Consider the following 16714-nt stretch of genomic DNA (forward strand, 5'->3'; position numbering starts at 1 on the left):
GATCTATTTAAGGGTGAAATGGCCCTCTGGGTTGGTGGAGGGCAGGGGGTGAAGGAAAGAAGGAACTCAGCCACAAAAGAATTATTGCTTGTCCCACAGCTCTCTGAAAAGGCTTTCACAGGATTCAAGGAACCTCTGAATGTCTACAACCATCTTCTCGTCCACAAGAAATGTTAAGGATAGAGGGGATAATTTGCATATATTGAGGCAATAGATTTAAACAATTCTATCTACTGCATTTAGCATCTCACAACAATCTCCTGCAGTTTCTTCCCAACTACATCCGTGACTCTTCTGATACCCTATGTCATTCCAACAATTTCCAGTTTCCTGGTCTGAACTGCCACCTCTTCACAACGGACATCCTATCACTCCATATCTTCATCCCCTACCAGAACGATCTGAGGGCTCTCCACTTCTTCTTTGAAGAGGCCCAACCAGTCCCCATCCACCACCACCCAGCTGAATTTGTTCTCACATTGAACAACTTCTGCTTCAACTCCACTCACTTCCTCCAAATAACAGGTGTTGCTATGGGTAGAGCATGGGTCCTAGTTATGCCTGTCTTTTTGTGGGGTATGTTGAACATTCCTTGTTCCAGTCCTACTCGGGACCCCCCCCCCCCCCCCCAACTCTTTTTCCAGTACATTGATAACTGTATCGGAGCCATTTCCTGCTCTTCCCCAGAACTGGAAAACATCATCAACTTTGCTTCCAATTTCCACCCTTCTCTTCCCTTCCCTTCACATGGTCCATCCCCGACACTTCCTTTCCCTTCCTCAACTTCTGTGACTCCATTTCTGGGGATAGGCTGTCTACTAATATTCATTATAAGCCCATCGACTTCCACAGCTCTCTCTTGACTAAACTTCCTTACACCTTACCTCTTGTAAGGACTCCATTCCAATCTCCCAATTCCTCTGTCTGTCTCATCTTTTCTGATGATGCAACCTTCCACAGCGGCACTTTTGTCTTCCTTTATCCTCAGCCGAGGATTCCCCCAGCCCCCAACCCCCTCCACTGTGGTTGACAGGGCCCTCAACCATGTCCGATCCATTTCCTGCACGTCTGCTCTCACCCCTTCCCCTCCCTCCCAGAACCGCAATAGGGTTCCCCTTATCCTCACTTTACCACCAGCTGCCACATACGCCATTTCTGACACCTCCAGCACAATGCTACCTCCAAACACATCTTCACCTCCCGTCAGCATTCTGAAGGGACCATTCCCTCCACGACAGCCTGCTCCACTCCTCCATCACCGACACCTCGTCCCCTGCCCTTGGCACCTTTCCATGCAATCACAGGAGGTGTAACACCTGCTCTTTTACCTCTTCTCCATCCAAGGCCCCAAATACTCCTTCCAGGTTTCGTATACTGTCTTCGCTGATCAAAATGCGGCCTCCACTACATCGGGGAAACAAAACGCAGACTGGGTGACCATTTTGCGGTACACCTCCGCTCAGTCCACAAGCATGACCCCGCGCTTGCCATTTTAATTCATCACCTTGCTCACACGCCCACATTTCTGTCCTTGGCCTGCTGCAGTGTTCCAGTGAAGCTCAATGCATGGTTGAAGAATAGCATCTCATCATCCAATTCGGCACTTTACAGCCTTCTGGACTCAACATTGAGTTCAACAATCTTAGACCATAAACCCCATTTTGATTGTTTTTTTTTAAAACCACGTGCCAGTCTTAAATTTGCTTTTCATGTTTTTTCTTTCGGACAGAGCTGTTCATTATTCTGCCATTAACGCTCTCTCTGGACTAATGCTTTGTCTTTTACTACAACTATTAACATTCCCTTTGCCTTTTGTTCCATGGTATCTTTGTCATTTAATCTCTCCCACCCTTTGCCTTAACACAGACCTTCCCTTTTGTTCTTCTTTCCCCTCTTCACTTGCTCAAACATTTCTAACCTTTGTCAGTTCTGATGAAAAGTCATCGACCTGAAACATTAACTGTTTTTCTCTCTTCACAGATGCTGCCTGAGCTTCTGAGTATTTCCAGCAGTTTGTTTTTATTTCAGATTTCCAACATCTACAGTATTTTGCTTCTATTAAAGATAATGCTAAAGTAATACAAATTATGGGCTAGGCTGCAGTTACAATATTTTAACTGAAGGTTTTGGACACCCAACTTTAGGGAAGATATCAAGGCCATGAAAACATACAGAAGAGATTTAATATGATACTCAAATGACTGGAACGAATTATAAGATGAGAAACTGAGGCTTCTTTTACTAGAAGAGAGACGTCTAAGAGGAGATCTGACAATGGAGTTCAAGATTGTGGATTTGACAACATACCCAGAAGGAAAATAGTTTCCATTGTTCAGTGAGTTGGTAATTCAAGGCATAAATTTAATATCATAATCAAAAGAATGAATGGGGGGGTGGGGGGGGTGGGTTGGTGGAGAAGGCCACCATTAGGATTTTATTTTTGTGCAGGGGTTAGGGCAGTGATGGAATCAGAATTAATAATCAATTTGAGTAAGGCAGCTAATATATTTTGAAATAAAGCATTTAAAAAAGTATTAGGAAACAGCAGGAGAATGGGACTAAATTTTTCTTTCGATGTGCTGGCTCAGGCGGAATGGGCTGAATGGCCTCCTTCTATGCTGTAAAATTCAACGATTCTAAGAACGGAGGGAAGAGAATCCAAAGAAATAAAATCGACAAGCAGAAACAAATTCTTTAATGACTAGTAACTTTATTACTGAAGCTTTAGCTAGCTTCATTACCACATTATTGACATTTATTTTAGGGTCACAGCATGAACTGAAAATTATGCCTGTACAGGGAGACTGGAACGTCCCTGGACCTGCTGTTATTTCATGGAGCTTGCACACCTGTACACCATATTATTTCCAAAATTGCTCCACGGATATTAATTTTTTGACCTTATAAGGTGTAAATTATGATTAATGTATTGTCACTGCTGCACAATACACTAACTACGTAAAGGGGGTCTGGGTTAGCCACTGTCTAATTTTCAATAAGATAATCTATTTGTGACGTGCTGACATACTTCTACAACAAATTGTTAGTAAAACAAAAATCCCCAGTAATTAGATGAATGTTGGCATAATTTTCCAATCTAGTTAATTGAACTTATAATGAATATAAAAATTAATTTATCCCTGGAAATACAAAATCTTCATAAAGTCACTACCATATAGCATTTCCGGCTGCAAATGATTCAGTTCTGAACAACATAAAAATCAGTTGCCAGCACTTCTGAAGAAATATCAGCAATTTCGCACAAACTAATCTCCAAAATTAAGTTATTAAAATCCAATATACTGCCACAATGGAAAGTGATTTCAGGGACACATCCATGCAAAAGTGGCAGGACAGCTTAGAGTCAGAGAGATACAGCACTGAAAAAGGCCCTTCGGTCCACTGAGTCTGCGCCGACTATCAACCACCCATTTATACTAATCCTACATTAATGCCATTTCCCTCTCACATCCCCACCTTCCCTCAATCCTCCTACCACCTACCTACACTAGGGGCAATTTACAATGGTCAATTTATCTATCAACCCGCAAGTCTTTGGCATGTGGGAGGAAACCAGAGCTCCCGGAGGAAACCCATGCGGTCACAGGGAGAACTTGCAAACTCCGCACAGGCAGTACCCAGAACCGAACCCGGGTCACTGGAGCTGTGAGGCTGTGGTGCTAACCACTGCGCCACCCTTGTGAGTCAGACTTGGCAACTTGACATAAATGCACTACTGAAGGATTTAAATCCACTTGGAATAATGTGTATTTAAAAGGACGTCTGTAAAGAGATGCAGTGGTTTTTGTCAGGTTTCATTCTGAGAAGCTCCGCAACACAGAACTCTGTGCTCTCCAGGCTGTTCCTAGGGACACACACTGAGACAAACATCAACTGCAGCTGGAAGGCCATCAACTCAGTGAAAGACCCTCTTTGGTCTGCCCAAAACTTTCTGGACTTCCAGTGCAAGGAGACTGACATTCCAAGATTCAAGACTGCATAGGATCATGGGAATGTACAGCATGGAAGGAGGCCATTGGGCCCATCTTGTCTGCACCAGCCAACAAGCAGCCATCCAGCCTAATCCCAATTTCCAGCTCTTGTAGGTTACGGCACTTCAAGTGCACATCTAAGTACTTTTTAAATGCCTCTACTGCTCTTTCAAGTAGAGTACCAGATCCCCACCACCCTCTGGGTGAAAAACATTCTCCTTGAATCCCCTCTAAACCTCCTATCGCTTACCCGAAATCTATGCCCCCTGGTTATGGACCTCTCAACCAAGTGGAATGGCGGCCTCCTATCCACTCTGCCTAGACCCCTTGTAATTTTATACATTTCAATTAGGTCTTCCCTCAGCATCCTCTGTTCCAAAGAAAACCCTAGCCTATTTCTAATTCTAATTCTAATTCTATCCAATCTTGCTTGATAACTAAAATTCTCCAGTCCAGGCAACATCCTCGTAAATCTCCTCTGTACCTTCTCTATTGCAATCACATCTCTCCTACAGTGTGGTGACCAGAACTGCCACAGTATTCCAGCTGTGGCCTAACCAGTGTTTTCTACGGTTCCAGCATAACCTTCCTGCTCTTATATGCTATGCCTCAGCTAATAAAGGCAAGTATCCCGTATGCCTTCTTGACCACCTTATCGACCTGTCTAGCCACCTTCAGGGATCTGTGGACTTGCACTCCAAGGTTCCTCTGTACTTCTCAGTATCCTACCATTTATTGTGTATCCCCTTGCCTTGTTAGCCCTCCCCAAATGCGCACTCGCACTTTTCCAGATCACATATACTGATGGATGCACTGAAATTTGGTGCAGTTGCCACAGAGGTTCAATGGGGAAAAACCACGGTTTAGGGACCTCCAACATAGTACACCAAGGGACTAGAATCAGTGTAAAACCCCACGAGCTGTTTGTATCATGAAATCTTCCCCTCGCACCCCCTTCCTCCGCACCCCTCTCCCCTGCAGCCCCCTTCCCAGCTCCCCCTCGCACCCCCTTCCCTCCACCCCTTCCCACCACACCCCTCCTCCTCGCACCCCCTCCCCCCCTTCTCCCCACCTCCTCCCACCAGCATCCACCTACCCCTGTGTAGGAGCCCTAACAACTCCACTGCCTTGTGGGCATCTCGGGAGAGACCAAGGCTAAGGGAGTAAACCCTAACAGAAAATACGGAGCGGAACCCCGAAGGCGGTCATGTGTCACCTTTGGCATGTTTCCGGCAGTTCCTGCAGCCATACCAGTGCCAAACGTCGTGCTCTGCACTCCTTTGGACCCCACCAGGAAGGCTGAGAGGCGGGTTTGGATGCTTGGGCAACTCACAACCTCCATACATCCGCCCAGGCATGCGCCATGGAGAGGTCACTCCATAGTCGCCTCACAGCGACCAAATCAACACGGAAGGCAGCAGTTACGGGTTAGAAGTCCAACTCATTTGGTGTAGAGATTGGGCACCACGGGCTGCCTTTGTCAGTGGGAGAGGTCATCGCATCTCACTGGACAGCTACCGCCTGCCTCAAACCGGGCAGCCCCCGGTCAGTAAGGTTCTGTCCCGCCACAGTCCACCTGCTTCAATGGGCGCTTGGAGCTCAGGGTCATTGCCCGACAAGTGGACTGTAACACCGCACCAAACAGCATGACTAAAAAAGGAAAGAAGGCACCAGCCCTTCGTTTTGTAAGCTGGAACGTCAGAACTATGTGTCCTGGCCTGTCGGAAGACCTTGCACAAATCAACGATTCTCGGAAGACCGCCATCATTAACAACGAGCTCAGTAGACTCAATGTAGACATTGCAGCACTTCAGGAGACATGCCTCCCTGCGAGCGGATCACTAAGAGAGCAAGACTACACCTTCTTCTGGCAGGGTAGGAATCCTGAAGAACCAAGACAGCATGGAGTGGGCTTCGCCATCAGAAACTCTTTGCTCAGCATGATAGAGCCACCCTCAAATGACTTGGAACGCATACTGTCCATCAGACTGTTCACCGCCTCTGGTCTAGTACACCTACTCAGCATCTATGCTCCAACACTCTGCTCCCCACCTGAAGCTAAAGATCAGTTCTACGAGGAACTCCATAAGATCATTAGTAGCACCCCCAACACCTCACACCTGTTCCTGCTGGGGGACTTTAATGCCAGGGTTGGGGCCAACCATGACTCATGGCCCTCCTGCCTTGGGCGCTATGGCACTGGTAGGATGAATGAGAATGGTCAGAGACTGCTTCGGTTATGTACCTATCATAACCTCTGCATCATCAACTCATTCTTTCACACTAAACCCTGTCACCAGGTTTCTTGGAGGCACCCAAGATCACGCCGTTGGCACCAGCTGGACCTCATCGTCACAAGGCGAGCCTCTCTAAACAGTGTTCAAATCACACGCAGCTTCCACAGTGCGGACTGCGACACTGACCACTCCCTGGTGTGCAGCAAGGTTAGCCTCAAACCAAAGAAGCTGCATCACTCCAAGCAGAAGGGCCGCCCGCGCATCAACACGAGCAGAATTTCTCATCCACAGCTGTTACGTAAGTTTCTAAATTCACTCGAAAAAGCCATTCAAATCACTCCCACAGGGGATGCAGAGACCAAGTGGGCCCACATCAGAGACGCCATCTACAACTCAGCAATGACCACCTACGGCAAACGTGTGAAGCGGAATGCAGACTGGTTTCAATCTCACATTGAAGAGCTGGAACCTGTCATGGCCGCTAAGCACATTGCACTGCTGAACTACACGAAAGCCCCCAGCGAGTTAACATCCATAGCACTTAAAGCAGCCAGAAGCACTGCACAAAGAACAGCCAGGCACTGTGCAAATGACGAATGGCAACACCTATGCAGTCATATTCAGCTAGCCTCTGACACCGGAAATATCAGAGGAATGTATGATGGCATTAAGAGGGCTTTTGGGTCAACCATCATGAGGATTGCCCCCCTCAAATTTAAATCAGGGGACACAATCACTGACCAACGCAAGCAAATGGACCGCTGGGTGGAACACTACCTAGAACAGTACTCCAGGGAAAATGTTGTCATTGAGACCGCCCTCAATGCAGCCCAGTCTCTGCCAGTCATGGATCAGCTGAACGTACAGCCAACAAAATCGGAACTCAGTGATGCCATTGATTCTTTAGCCAGCGGAAAAGCCCCTGGGAAGGACGGCATTAACCCTGAAATCATCAAGAATGCCAAGCCTGCTATACTTTCAGCACTGTACGAATTGCTTTGCCTGTGCTGGGACGAGGGAGCAGTACCACAGGACATGCGCAATGCCAATATCATCACCGTCTATAAGAAAAAGGGTGACCGCGGTGACTGCAACAACTACCGTGGAACCTCCCTGCTCAGCATAGTGGGGAAAGTCTTCGCTCGAGTCACTTTAAACAGGCTCCAGAAGCTGGCTGAGCGTGTCTACCCTGAGGCACAGTGTGACTTTCATGCAGAGAGATCCACCATTGACATGCTGTTCTCCCTTCGACAGCTACAGGAGAAATGCCGTGAACAACAGATGCCCCTCTACGTTGCTTTCATTGATCTCACCAAAGCCTTTGCCTTGTCAGCAGACGTGGTCTCTTCAGGCTACTAGAAAAGATTGGATGCCCACCAAAGCTACTAAGTATCACCACCTCATTCCATGACAATATGAAAGGCACAATTCAGCATAGCGGCACCTCAGCAGACCCCTTTCCTATCCTGAGTGGCGTGAAACAGGGCTGTGTTCTCGCACCTACACTGTTTGGGATCTTCCTCTCCCTGCTGCTCTCACATGCGTTCAAGTCTTCAGAAGAAGGAATTTTCCTCCACACAAGATCAGATGGCAGGTTGTTCAACCTTGCCCGTCTAAGAGTGAAGACCAAAGTACGGAAAGTCCTCATCAGGGAACTCCTCTTTGCTGATGATGCTGCATTAACATCCAACACAGAAGAGTGTCTGCAGAGACTCATCGATAGGTTTGCGGCTGCCTGCATCGAATTTGGCCTAACCATCAGCCTCAAGAAAACGAACATCATGGGACAGGACATCACAAATGCCTCATCCATAAATAATGGTGACCACGCTCTGGAAGTGGTTCAAGAGTTCACCTACCTAGGCTCAACTATCACCAGTAACCTGTCTCTCGATGCAGAAATCAACAAGCACATGGGAAAGGCTTCCACTGCTATGTCCAGACTGGCCAAGAGGGTGTGGGAAAATGGCGCACTGACACAGAACACAAAAGTCCAAGTGTATCAAGCCTGTGTCCTCAGTACCTTGCTCTACGGCAGCGAGGCCTGGACAACAGCCAAGAGCGACGTCTCAATTCATTCCATCTTTGCTGCCCCCGGAGAATCCTTGGCATCAGGTGGCAGGACCGTACCGCCAACACTGAAGTCCTTGAGGCGGCCAACATCCCCAGCATATACACCCTACTAAGCCAGCGGCGTTTGAGATGACTTGGCCATGTGAGCCGCATGGAAGATGGCAGGATCCCCAAGGACACATTGTACAGCGAGCTCGTCACTGGTATCAGACCCACCGGCCATCCTTGTCTCCGCTTTAAAGACGTCTGCAAACGCGACATGAAGTCCTGTGACATTGATCACAAGTCGTGGGAGTCAGTTTCCAGCGATCGCCAGAGCTGGCGGAGAACCATAAAGGCGGGGCTAAAGCGTGGCGAGTCGAAGAGACTTAGCAGTTGGCAGGAAAAAAGTCAGAAGCGCAAGGAGAGAGCCAACTGCGTAACAGCCCTGTCAACCAATTTTATCCAGCACCTGTGGAAGAGTCTGCCGCTTTAGAATTGGCCTTTATAGCCACTCCAGGCGCTGCTTCAAAAACCACTGACCACCTCCAGGCGCTTACCCATTGTCTCTCAAGACAAGGAGGCCAAAGATAGAGATGTGGAGTGAGGCACCCCTGAGGGCCATGTTCTGTATTTAACGAAATTGATTCACATTGCACTATGTGCACTGCCTACTTTGAATTGTATTGTAATGTACCTTTATAAATTTTATGAAAATATATTTTTCAAAAGATAGTGTCATACTGCTTGGCACCAATGGTGACATAATGCCATCTTGGCACAAAGCAGCAACTGTATTTCAAAAGAGTAATTTTAAATTTTTGTGATATTTGGAGGAAGCAGGTATTCCTCCCACAATGATACATTGTTAAAAAATAAATTGCTGTTGAGTGGAATTCTACGCTGCATCCAAACACACATGCGCAGAGCTCTTTGGGCCTAAAATTCGACGGTGCCAGACTGCAAGTCAGATGGGTTGCCTGCTGGGGGGCTGGAATTCGGGGCAAAACCTGGCTCTGTCAAGGGAGCAAGTGATCCTTCCACTTTCACCTCTATACCTAGAGGGTGAGTCTGGTGCAGCTCATGATCTACCCTTGGAATCCCACCCATTATGCCCTCATAAGGTTCAATGGGAATCTTGCCAGCTGAGAGCTTTAAAATAACAAGGTGCTGCTCTGACCTCTGATAGCAGCATGGGGAGGGCAGCTCTGGGCCACACATACAGGCGCGGGACACCCATCCCAATTATGTTAATGACTCCGTCCCTGCGATCTGGTACCGGCTCTGCAGCCAGGCCCATTGACAGACAGGACTTCTGCTGCCCTTTCACTGGCACAGTGGAACGTCAGTAATTTCAGGGCCTATGAGTCCAAATTCACCGTGGGGAGCAGTCAGTTTTGCTGACTGACCATTGCACTATAGCCATCATCCTGAGACAGTTGTATAATTGAAAACTGTGGCTACTACATGTATAATTCCAAAAAGCCAGGATATATGAATACATGCTACCCATAAATTAATGAATACGACGTCAAGGACAGTCTTTAATTGAGTGCTGAATGATAGTAATACAAATGAAAACCGTATCTATTCAACTAGATGGAGTTAAAAGGGCACAACCTCCTTAGCAACAGTCCAACTTTGAAACATATTTAGCAGAGAGTACATTTTCAACACACCATCAACAAACTTTTGTACCTGCAGAAGACTTCACTTTAATGCTAGCACACATCAACAGAGGGTCATTTTGAACATCATGTATCAGCCAAAGTAAAACAAATAACTGTAACCAGGCTGGGCACAAGTTGCTTGTTGGGAGGGGAGAAGGAGGAAAATAAATTTCAGTGCAATTTCCAACCTTCTCTCCAGACTTGTTCCTTTAAATCTCAAAGTTCAACATTATCTCATCAGGGCTGGCTGAGTTTGGAAAGTTTCTCATCTATTCCTCAGAATTTATTTTCCTCGTAGCCATTGTTAGTTTAAGAATTTTAGTACCATCTCCTCTCAATGAGCCACCAGCAATTTCTGCAAGCGAACTCTGTCACCATCATTTAGAAATTGTATATTGTCTATGCCTTGTCCTCAAAAGTGTGGACTTGGGCTAATAATTGTCCCACTTGAATAATGTGCTCATTAAATTTAATGCTTTTGTGTGTAATTAGACTTTTTTGGTTAATAAGCTACAGTACGGAGGTTTAAAGATTAAAACAACTGATACTTTTATTTGCAATTAAATAATAACATGGAGCCCAAAAGTGGCAACTACTGAACTGCAATGTGTCTAAACATATATACAGTATAAATTAACCTTATGCAATTATGGGATACACATATTTGATTTCCCCTTTGTTTCTGGTTCAACTTCAAAGAGGACAGGAAGTATAACACTGTCTTGTCCTAAGTTTTCTGAAGATAGAGCTAGAGACTTTATGGACTCTGATCCAGGTCTAGTATTGCTGAGAGAATCTATGAAGTCTTGTGCCATTTAGTTTATATGTATTGAGGTGATGTAGGTAAAGTTATATGAACTACTATATAGCTATTTGTTCCACTACTGCTTATCTATTACTTTTAAGTAAAATGTTGCGTTATTTGCAGCACAGTCTGATAGACTGCTTACTCTGCCATTTTCCAAAGTTTAGGGAGTCGTGACGATCAGTGCTATATCTACTAAATTAATGACAGAAATATCAGAGTCAACCCAAGAACATAACATTTATATGTTAATTAACTTTTCATAAGAACTGCATTGAATTGATAACAGTCTCTATAGATTGAATGAAATCCGTCAGTTGTCTACTCACACAACTGTGTGTTGGCTTCTCATACAAAGAATAATATTACCTTTTGTTCAACTGTTTCAAAAGTACATACATAATCGGTTTCAAACTCCTTTTCAACTTGAGTGTCAAAACCAACAATTCTATCAGCACTTTGAAGTAGAGGTTTCCAGACATGTGTAAAATTGTTGCACACATGATCAACAATGATCAGTAAGGGGACATGTTTCAAATGCATTTTAATCTTTTGAATCAATACCATTTGATTTAATTCGAACACTGTTTCAGCGGTTAACATCAAGCTTGTATAATTATAACCTTGTATAATTCATGTTGCTCGGTCGGTAGTGGATACTTTTACTCTAGACTTCAATTCACGAGGGTTTCCACAGTACCACACTGTAGTGTTTACCTGTCTTTCCTCCAAACTTGCAAAAGGCTGTGTAATTAATAAAATCCTATTATGATTTACAATGGAGTATGTCGATGTGGACAGAATAGCTACTGGATGCTGTGAAAGATGAAAGTAGTCACCTTGGGAACAGTAATCAAATACTACCTTTAATAAATCCTAAGACTGCAAGTAAAATGGATTCTAACGTAGACAGTCTGGTCTACAAAAATCAATATAGTGCACAGCTGGGGGAAATCTTTATTACCGACAATGTGCTCTGGCCCCCCACTGTTTCTTCAGCAGAAGGAACTGATACCATACACACACTGACTTTTACAGCTTATGCTGTATTGTGCTGGCATCAACTTTATTAAATTTACATTACACTTAAAGATACTCTAGTTTCCAATGGATCCGGATGCATTAAAAAATCTGCTCACAGTCTTTATTCAGATTCACCTTCTCTTTCTTTAAACTTTAAATTAATGAGACTGTCAACAGCTCAGTTACTTTGTACAAACCTAGGAGCCTTGTCAGCATGTGTCTGTATGCATTTTAACCACTTACTATTAATTGGTCCTTCGGCATGCCCTTTGTTTTCTCTGTCCTAACCCAATCTGCTCTCTTCATTGATCTGTTTTTCATAAATTGCAGCAAAAACAAGTCCCCAGTTTTCAAGGATTTATTTTTCAAGTTGAACATATCAGTAGCTGGATGTATCATTTTTTTTGCTCATAGTAATTCATTCAATTCAAATTATTTCTGTGGGAAGTGCCAGGATATTGAGTGCGCAGGTATGGACTGTAAAGTGACTCCCTTTCATAAAACCCCAAATCTTCTGGAATCAACTTTCTACCTGTTTCAGTCTATGTCCTGTGACTTCATGCGTATATAACTTAAGGGCACAAAAGTTCAGGCCAAAAAAAAATAGTGAAGCTGATCTGATAATTGTTCCCGATACCCTCATGAGCATCCAACTGCATGTTGAAAAGCTGCAATGTTATTTTTACCTCTATGGCCCACTAAGTAGAAAATTCCAAATATTATTTCACTCTTTTTGAGTAAATAAGTCCTACCTGATGTTAACTGAAGTTGGAAATTTCTTCAGAGCTGCTGCTGATCTCCAACGGTAACTTCACTAGAAGAAAAACTACTTACGCTGTTGCATGGTCGCCTTTAAGAGTGATATCGCTTTAAGATCTTAGTATGCTAATGAGCTAAGTACCAGGATGTAATCATGTGACTCCAAGCCAGGGTCACTCTGCAACTGTAACACCTAGAGAAAGGTTCTGCAAATAGTTTGCTCTGTACTGCATATCTTAGTTTAGCTGCTGGAGATCTTCAACCAATTGGGCTCCACGCATCTCATTTATGTTGCATCAGACAACATAAAGAACTCATTACATATAAATGTAAAACAGGAGCAGGGCTAAGAAAATTCTCAACTTATGTCTTCTGGCCTCAGTTTACTGGTAAAGTGCAATTTAAAATAGGGCTTTACCTTATCTGAACCATTTCTTATTTAATATACTTTGAGTTTTCTTTTAAACGTTACAATCTGGAAAGACGATTTAGTATCTCTAATCTTTCCTCAAATTTCATCACCTTTTTCAGTCTTGCACCTCCTTTTGTCGGCCTGTTCTAATATATGTGTATTTTGCTTGTGTGGTATGGCGAGCGTTCATGGTACTCTTTCTATGCTAATCAGTGCATAATTTTGATCAACTTCTATTACATTCTTATGGCATATATTCCAAAATTCTATCACTCTTTAAAATTGCTTTGGCACATAACTTGTGCACTGAAAGTGGCTACTCAGTCAACTGTTATTCTCAGGCCCCTTTGCAAGTCCCTAAATGAATTCAATTCTATTCATCATATATTTGTGACCCACATATTTTTGACCTGTGGATATTATTTTATATTTTTCAGTGTTAAATTCCTGATCGAGATTTCCTTCTTGCCCATCCGCATATATTTTTTGGCAGATACAGGGTGGGTGAAAAATTGCTCGAGGATGCACTCCAATGTATCCCCACCACTTCCCATTGCACAGGCCCAACAGCACAGTGTATACTCAGCCATATTTGGAAGAAAAGAAAGCATATGAGGAAATTATGCCCTGTGCAGTGTGCTACTGTGATTGGGGAGGGCATGTGGGAAGCAGGGGAAGTGAAAACGTGAGTGATGGGCTACTGGTGGTGCAGGGCTGAGCAGCTTGAGAACACAATTTAAGTAGTCATCTTACCTTAGCAGTTCTGGTCAGATTATTAAACCTTTTCCAGCGTTACAGCCAGGTCCTGAATGCTATCCTTCGAGCATTAATCTGCAAGGCCACCACAGCCCACTGGTGCTGGGCACCCTTCTGCCTTCTAAAGGGAAGAGAATTTCCTTCTTCCTGTCCACCTCATTTACCAAACCTCCAGATCAGCATCTGAAAATCAGTGGTCCTTTCTTGTACCACCTCTGCTTGCCATTTCTATTGTTCAATTGCAATTCAGTTCTGTTGCCTTTAAACGGTGTCACTTGCATCCTATTTCCTGCTCTCCAATTGGGAACAGTGTGTGTAGTGCTGATAGCTCGTCAATCGTATCAAATTCGCTCCCGCTCGTGATTGGGCGTGCCGCCTATTTGATGTTATTTCTAAAGTACTCAAATTTTAGTATTCACAGTAATTTACAGTACAAGGCCCGTCATTCGGCTCATGACGTCTGTGCTGGCTCTTTGCCAGAACAATCCAAAACTACCCATAGCCTACTCTCACCCCAATAATCTTGTATCTTATTCTGCTTCAAATATTTGTTCAATTTTTCCTTAAAAGGTGCAATGCTCTCTGCCTCAACCACTCCCTGTGGCAAAACATTCCATACTCCAACAACCCTTTGCAGAAAGTAATTTCTCTTAATCTCTCTCCTTACTTTGTTGATAATTTTAAATTGATCATTCGTCACTGACTCCCCAAACTGAGGATATAGTATTTGCCTTCACTGATCTCGTGGAAATAATGCTAGTATCTCAAATCGCTCCTCATAACTATAGTATCCTATACCTGGCATCATTCAGACGAGTCAACATGGTTCACTCTTAACTACCCCTGAAGTGGCCTGGCAAACCACTCAGTTATATCAAACCTAGGCAACTAGGAATGTGCAATAAATGCCAGCCTTGCCAGAAATGCCCATATCCCAAGGATTTATTTTTAAAGTAATGCCCCACGATAGCTTTTTTGTCCTTTCTTTCATAGGCTGCCCAAAGCTGCATATTATTTTAATTGTGATTTATCCAACATTTTGTATGAAATACTTCTTTACTCTTGTATTCTATGACCCTATTAAAAAAGACAAATTCTATTAGCCTTTTTAATTTTACATACCTGCACTTGCACAAAGAATTATAATACCTGAACCTCCTATGTCATGGTGTTCATCCGCACTCGATGAGTTTTTCCATTAAATGTATACTCCCATTCTTGTTCTTTTCTCCCAAAATGTTTTACCTCACACTTATCCTCAATAAATTGCATCTGCCACCTATCTGCCCATTCCGCTAACGTGTCTATATTTTTTCCAAGTCTTTTACATACATATCTAGGTGATAAGTACAATCAGTTTCAAAGAAAAAGGAACTACTTATCAGCAATAAATACCAGAAAATCTTGCAAGAAAGCAAGGTGGTTTGTTCGAAGTGGGTGGATGAAAATATTTCCTATGGTCAGACTATTACTCTGATTTCTTTGAAATAGATCAACTGATTTTTAAAGAGGGAAAGAAGCCACAGCTGAGATAAAGATGCATTTTGCATGGCACGGCATTCCAAATGAGGCTATACCAAATAATGCACCACTGTTTAAGTGAAGGAAATTCTGACAGTTTGCATAAAATATCAGTTTGGTCTTGTCTGACTCACCAAGGTACCGCAGTCAAATGGTAAGGCAACAAATGCTGCTAACATTGCAAAGGCATTCCCAGAAAAAGCACGAGTCCAGTACACAACTTAACCAAGCCTCTTTTTAAATGGAACGATACACAAAGATACTGGACAACTCACCTGCTCAAAAACCATTTGCCTGATGAACCAGGAAATTCCTCCCTAGAAAAAGAAAATTCCTGACACCAAATCTAGAAAGTAATGTAAAAAGGAATCAATACCCTAAAAAAAAATTTACAGCTGAGAAAAGGAGAAACAGTCAGAATTTAGCTAATAGGGTGCCAACACAAGTGCTACAGTATAAACACATGACCTCACATGTTGAAGACTGAAGATTGGAAGGCTCCCGCTGACCTGGAGGTGTTTCTATGATTAACAGCTGAATGCAGTAGTTAAAATGGTTAAGCAACAAGAGTGGAGAGTGGGTTACCTCTCCTTGCCCTTCACATCCTTGTTGCCACCTTCAAATTCCAGCGCAAGGCTCCCCCAGGATGGCCCAGGTCCCATGTATGCAGCTGGGCTAAGTAAAGGGGCCAACACAGGAAATTAGTGCATTCCGTTCCTCCTAAAGGCGGAGAGCACCTCAGGAACGCTGTACCTCTCATGTACCCAAACAGGAAAATCTACGCTAGCTGAATCGAATAATAGATGCTACATGTAGAAGGAAGGAAAAAAACACAATACCTGCTTTCTCAAATCTCTGCAGAAGGTCCAGCCGTTTTGACTTTTCCAGGTTAAAATAGCCATTCTCTTCTTCAGGGCTATGGAGAAATAGAGGGATGTGCTGGAACACAATCACGCGTTTGTTTTTCAATTGTTGAGCAGCAGCAAGTTGGTTATCCAGCCAGAGGTCATGAGCTTGCTTCAGTTCAGGGCAATTGGAAGCATCATGAAAAAACTGAGAGTTCAGCACAAGGAACAACACTCCCCCAACCCAGAAACTGAAGTAATCATCTCCCCAGCTCTTGCAATATTCGGAAACAGTATCTGGGGTTGGGGCATTTCCTATATCATGGTTGCCACTGACGAATACCAATGGAATGCTAGGGTCAGTGCCCTTCAGAACATGCTTGAGGTCAAATTTTTGCTCCTCATGCCAAGGGGTACCTGAAAATTAAAGAAAAACTAGGATTTATGTGAGCTCATTTTCCCCCTAATATAGTTATACATTGTCAATCTATAAATGAGAGAGCGATTTGAGTAATTCTGCTGCAAGATTTCCTCTCTTTCAGATCTTGACTTTGTGCAATAGTGTAGAACGAGAGTTGGCGAGTGGGCAGCCTGCTTTACATGTCTCACGATTTTGTTTCAGTTGATTTGTATGGAAATTAA

General features: G+C 43.8%; 1 protein-coding gene across 1 annotated transcript in view; it reads right to left on the reverse strand.

Moving 5' to 3' along the window:
* The window catches only part of cpped1 (calcineurin-like phosphoesterase domain containing 1), a 223930-nt gene that overhangs the window by 60663 nt on the left and 146553 nt on the right, over nt 1-16714 (reverse strand). Inside the window, exon 3 of the mRNA XM_068056253.1 lies at nt 16067-16489. Within this exon, the coding sequence (XP_067912354.1) occupies nt 16067-16489 (423 nt within the window). The remainder of the gene's footprint in view (nt 1-16066; nt 16490-16714) is intronic.

The sequence above is a fragment of the Heterodontus francisci genome, chromosome 24 (genome assembly GCF_036365525.1).
Source record: "Heterodontus francisci isolate sHetFra1 chromosome 24, sHetFra1.hap1, whole genome shotgun sequence".
NCBI lineage: Eukaryota > Metazoa > Chordata > Chondrichthyes > Heterodontiformes > Heterodontidae > Heterodontus > Heterodontus francisci.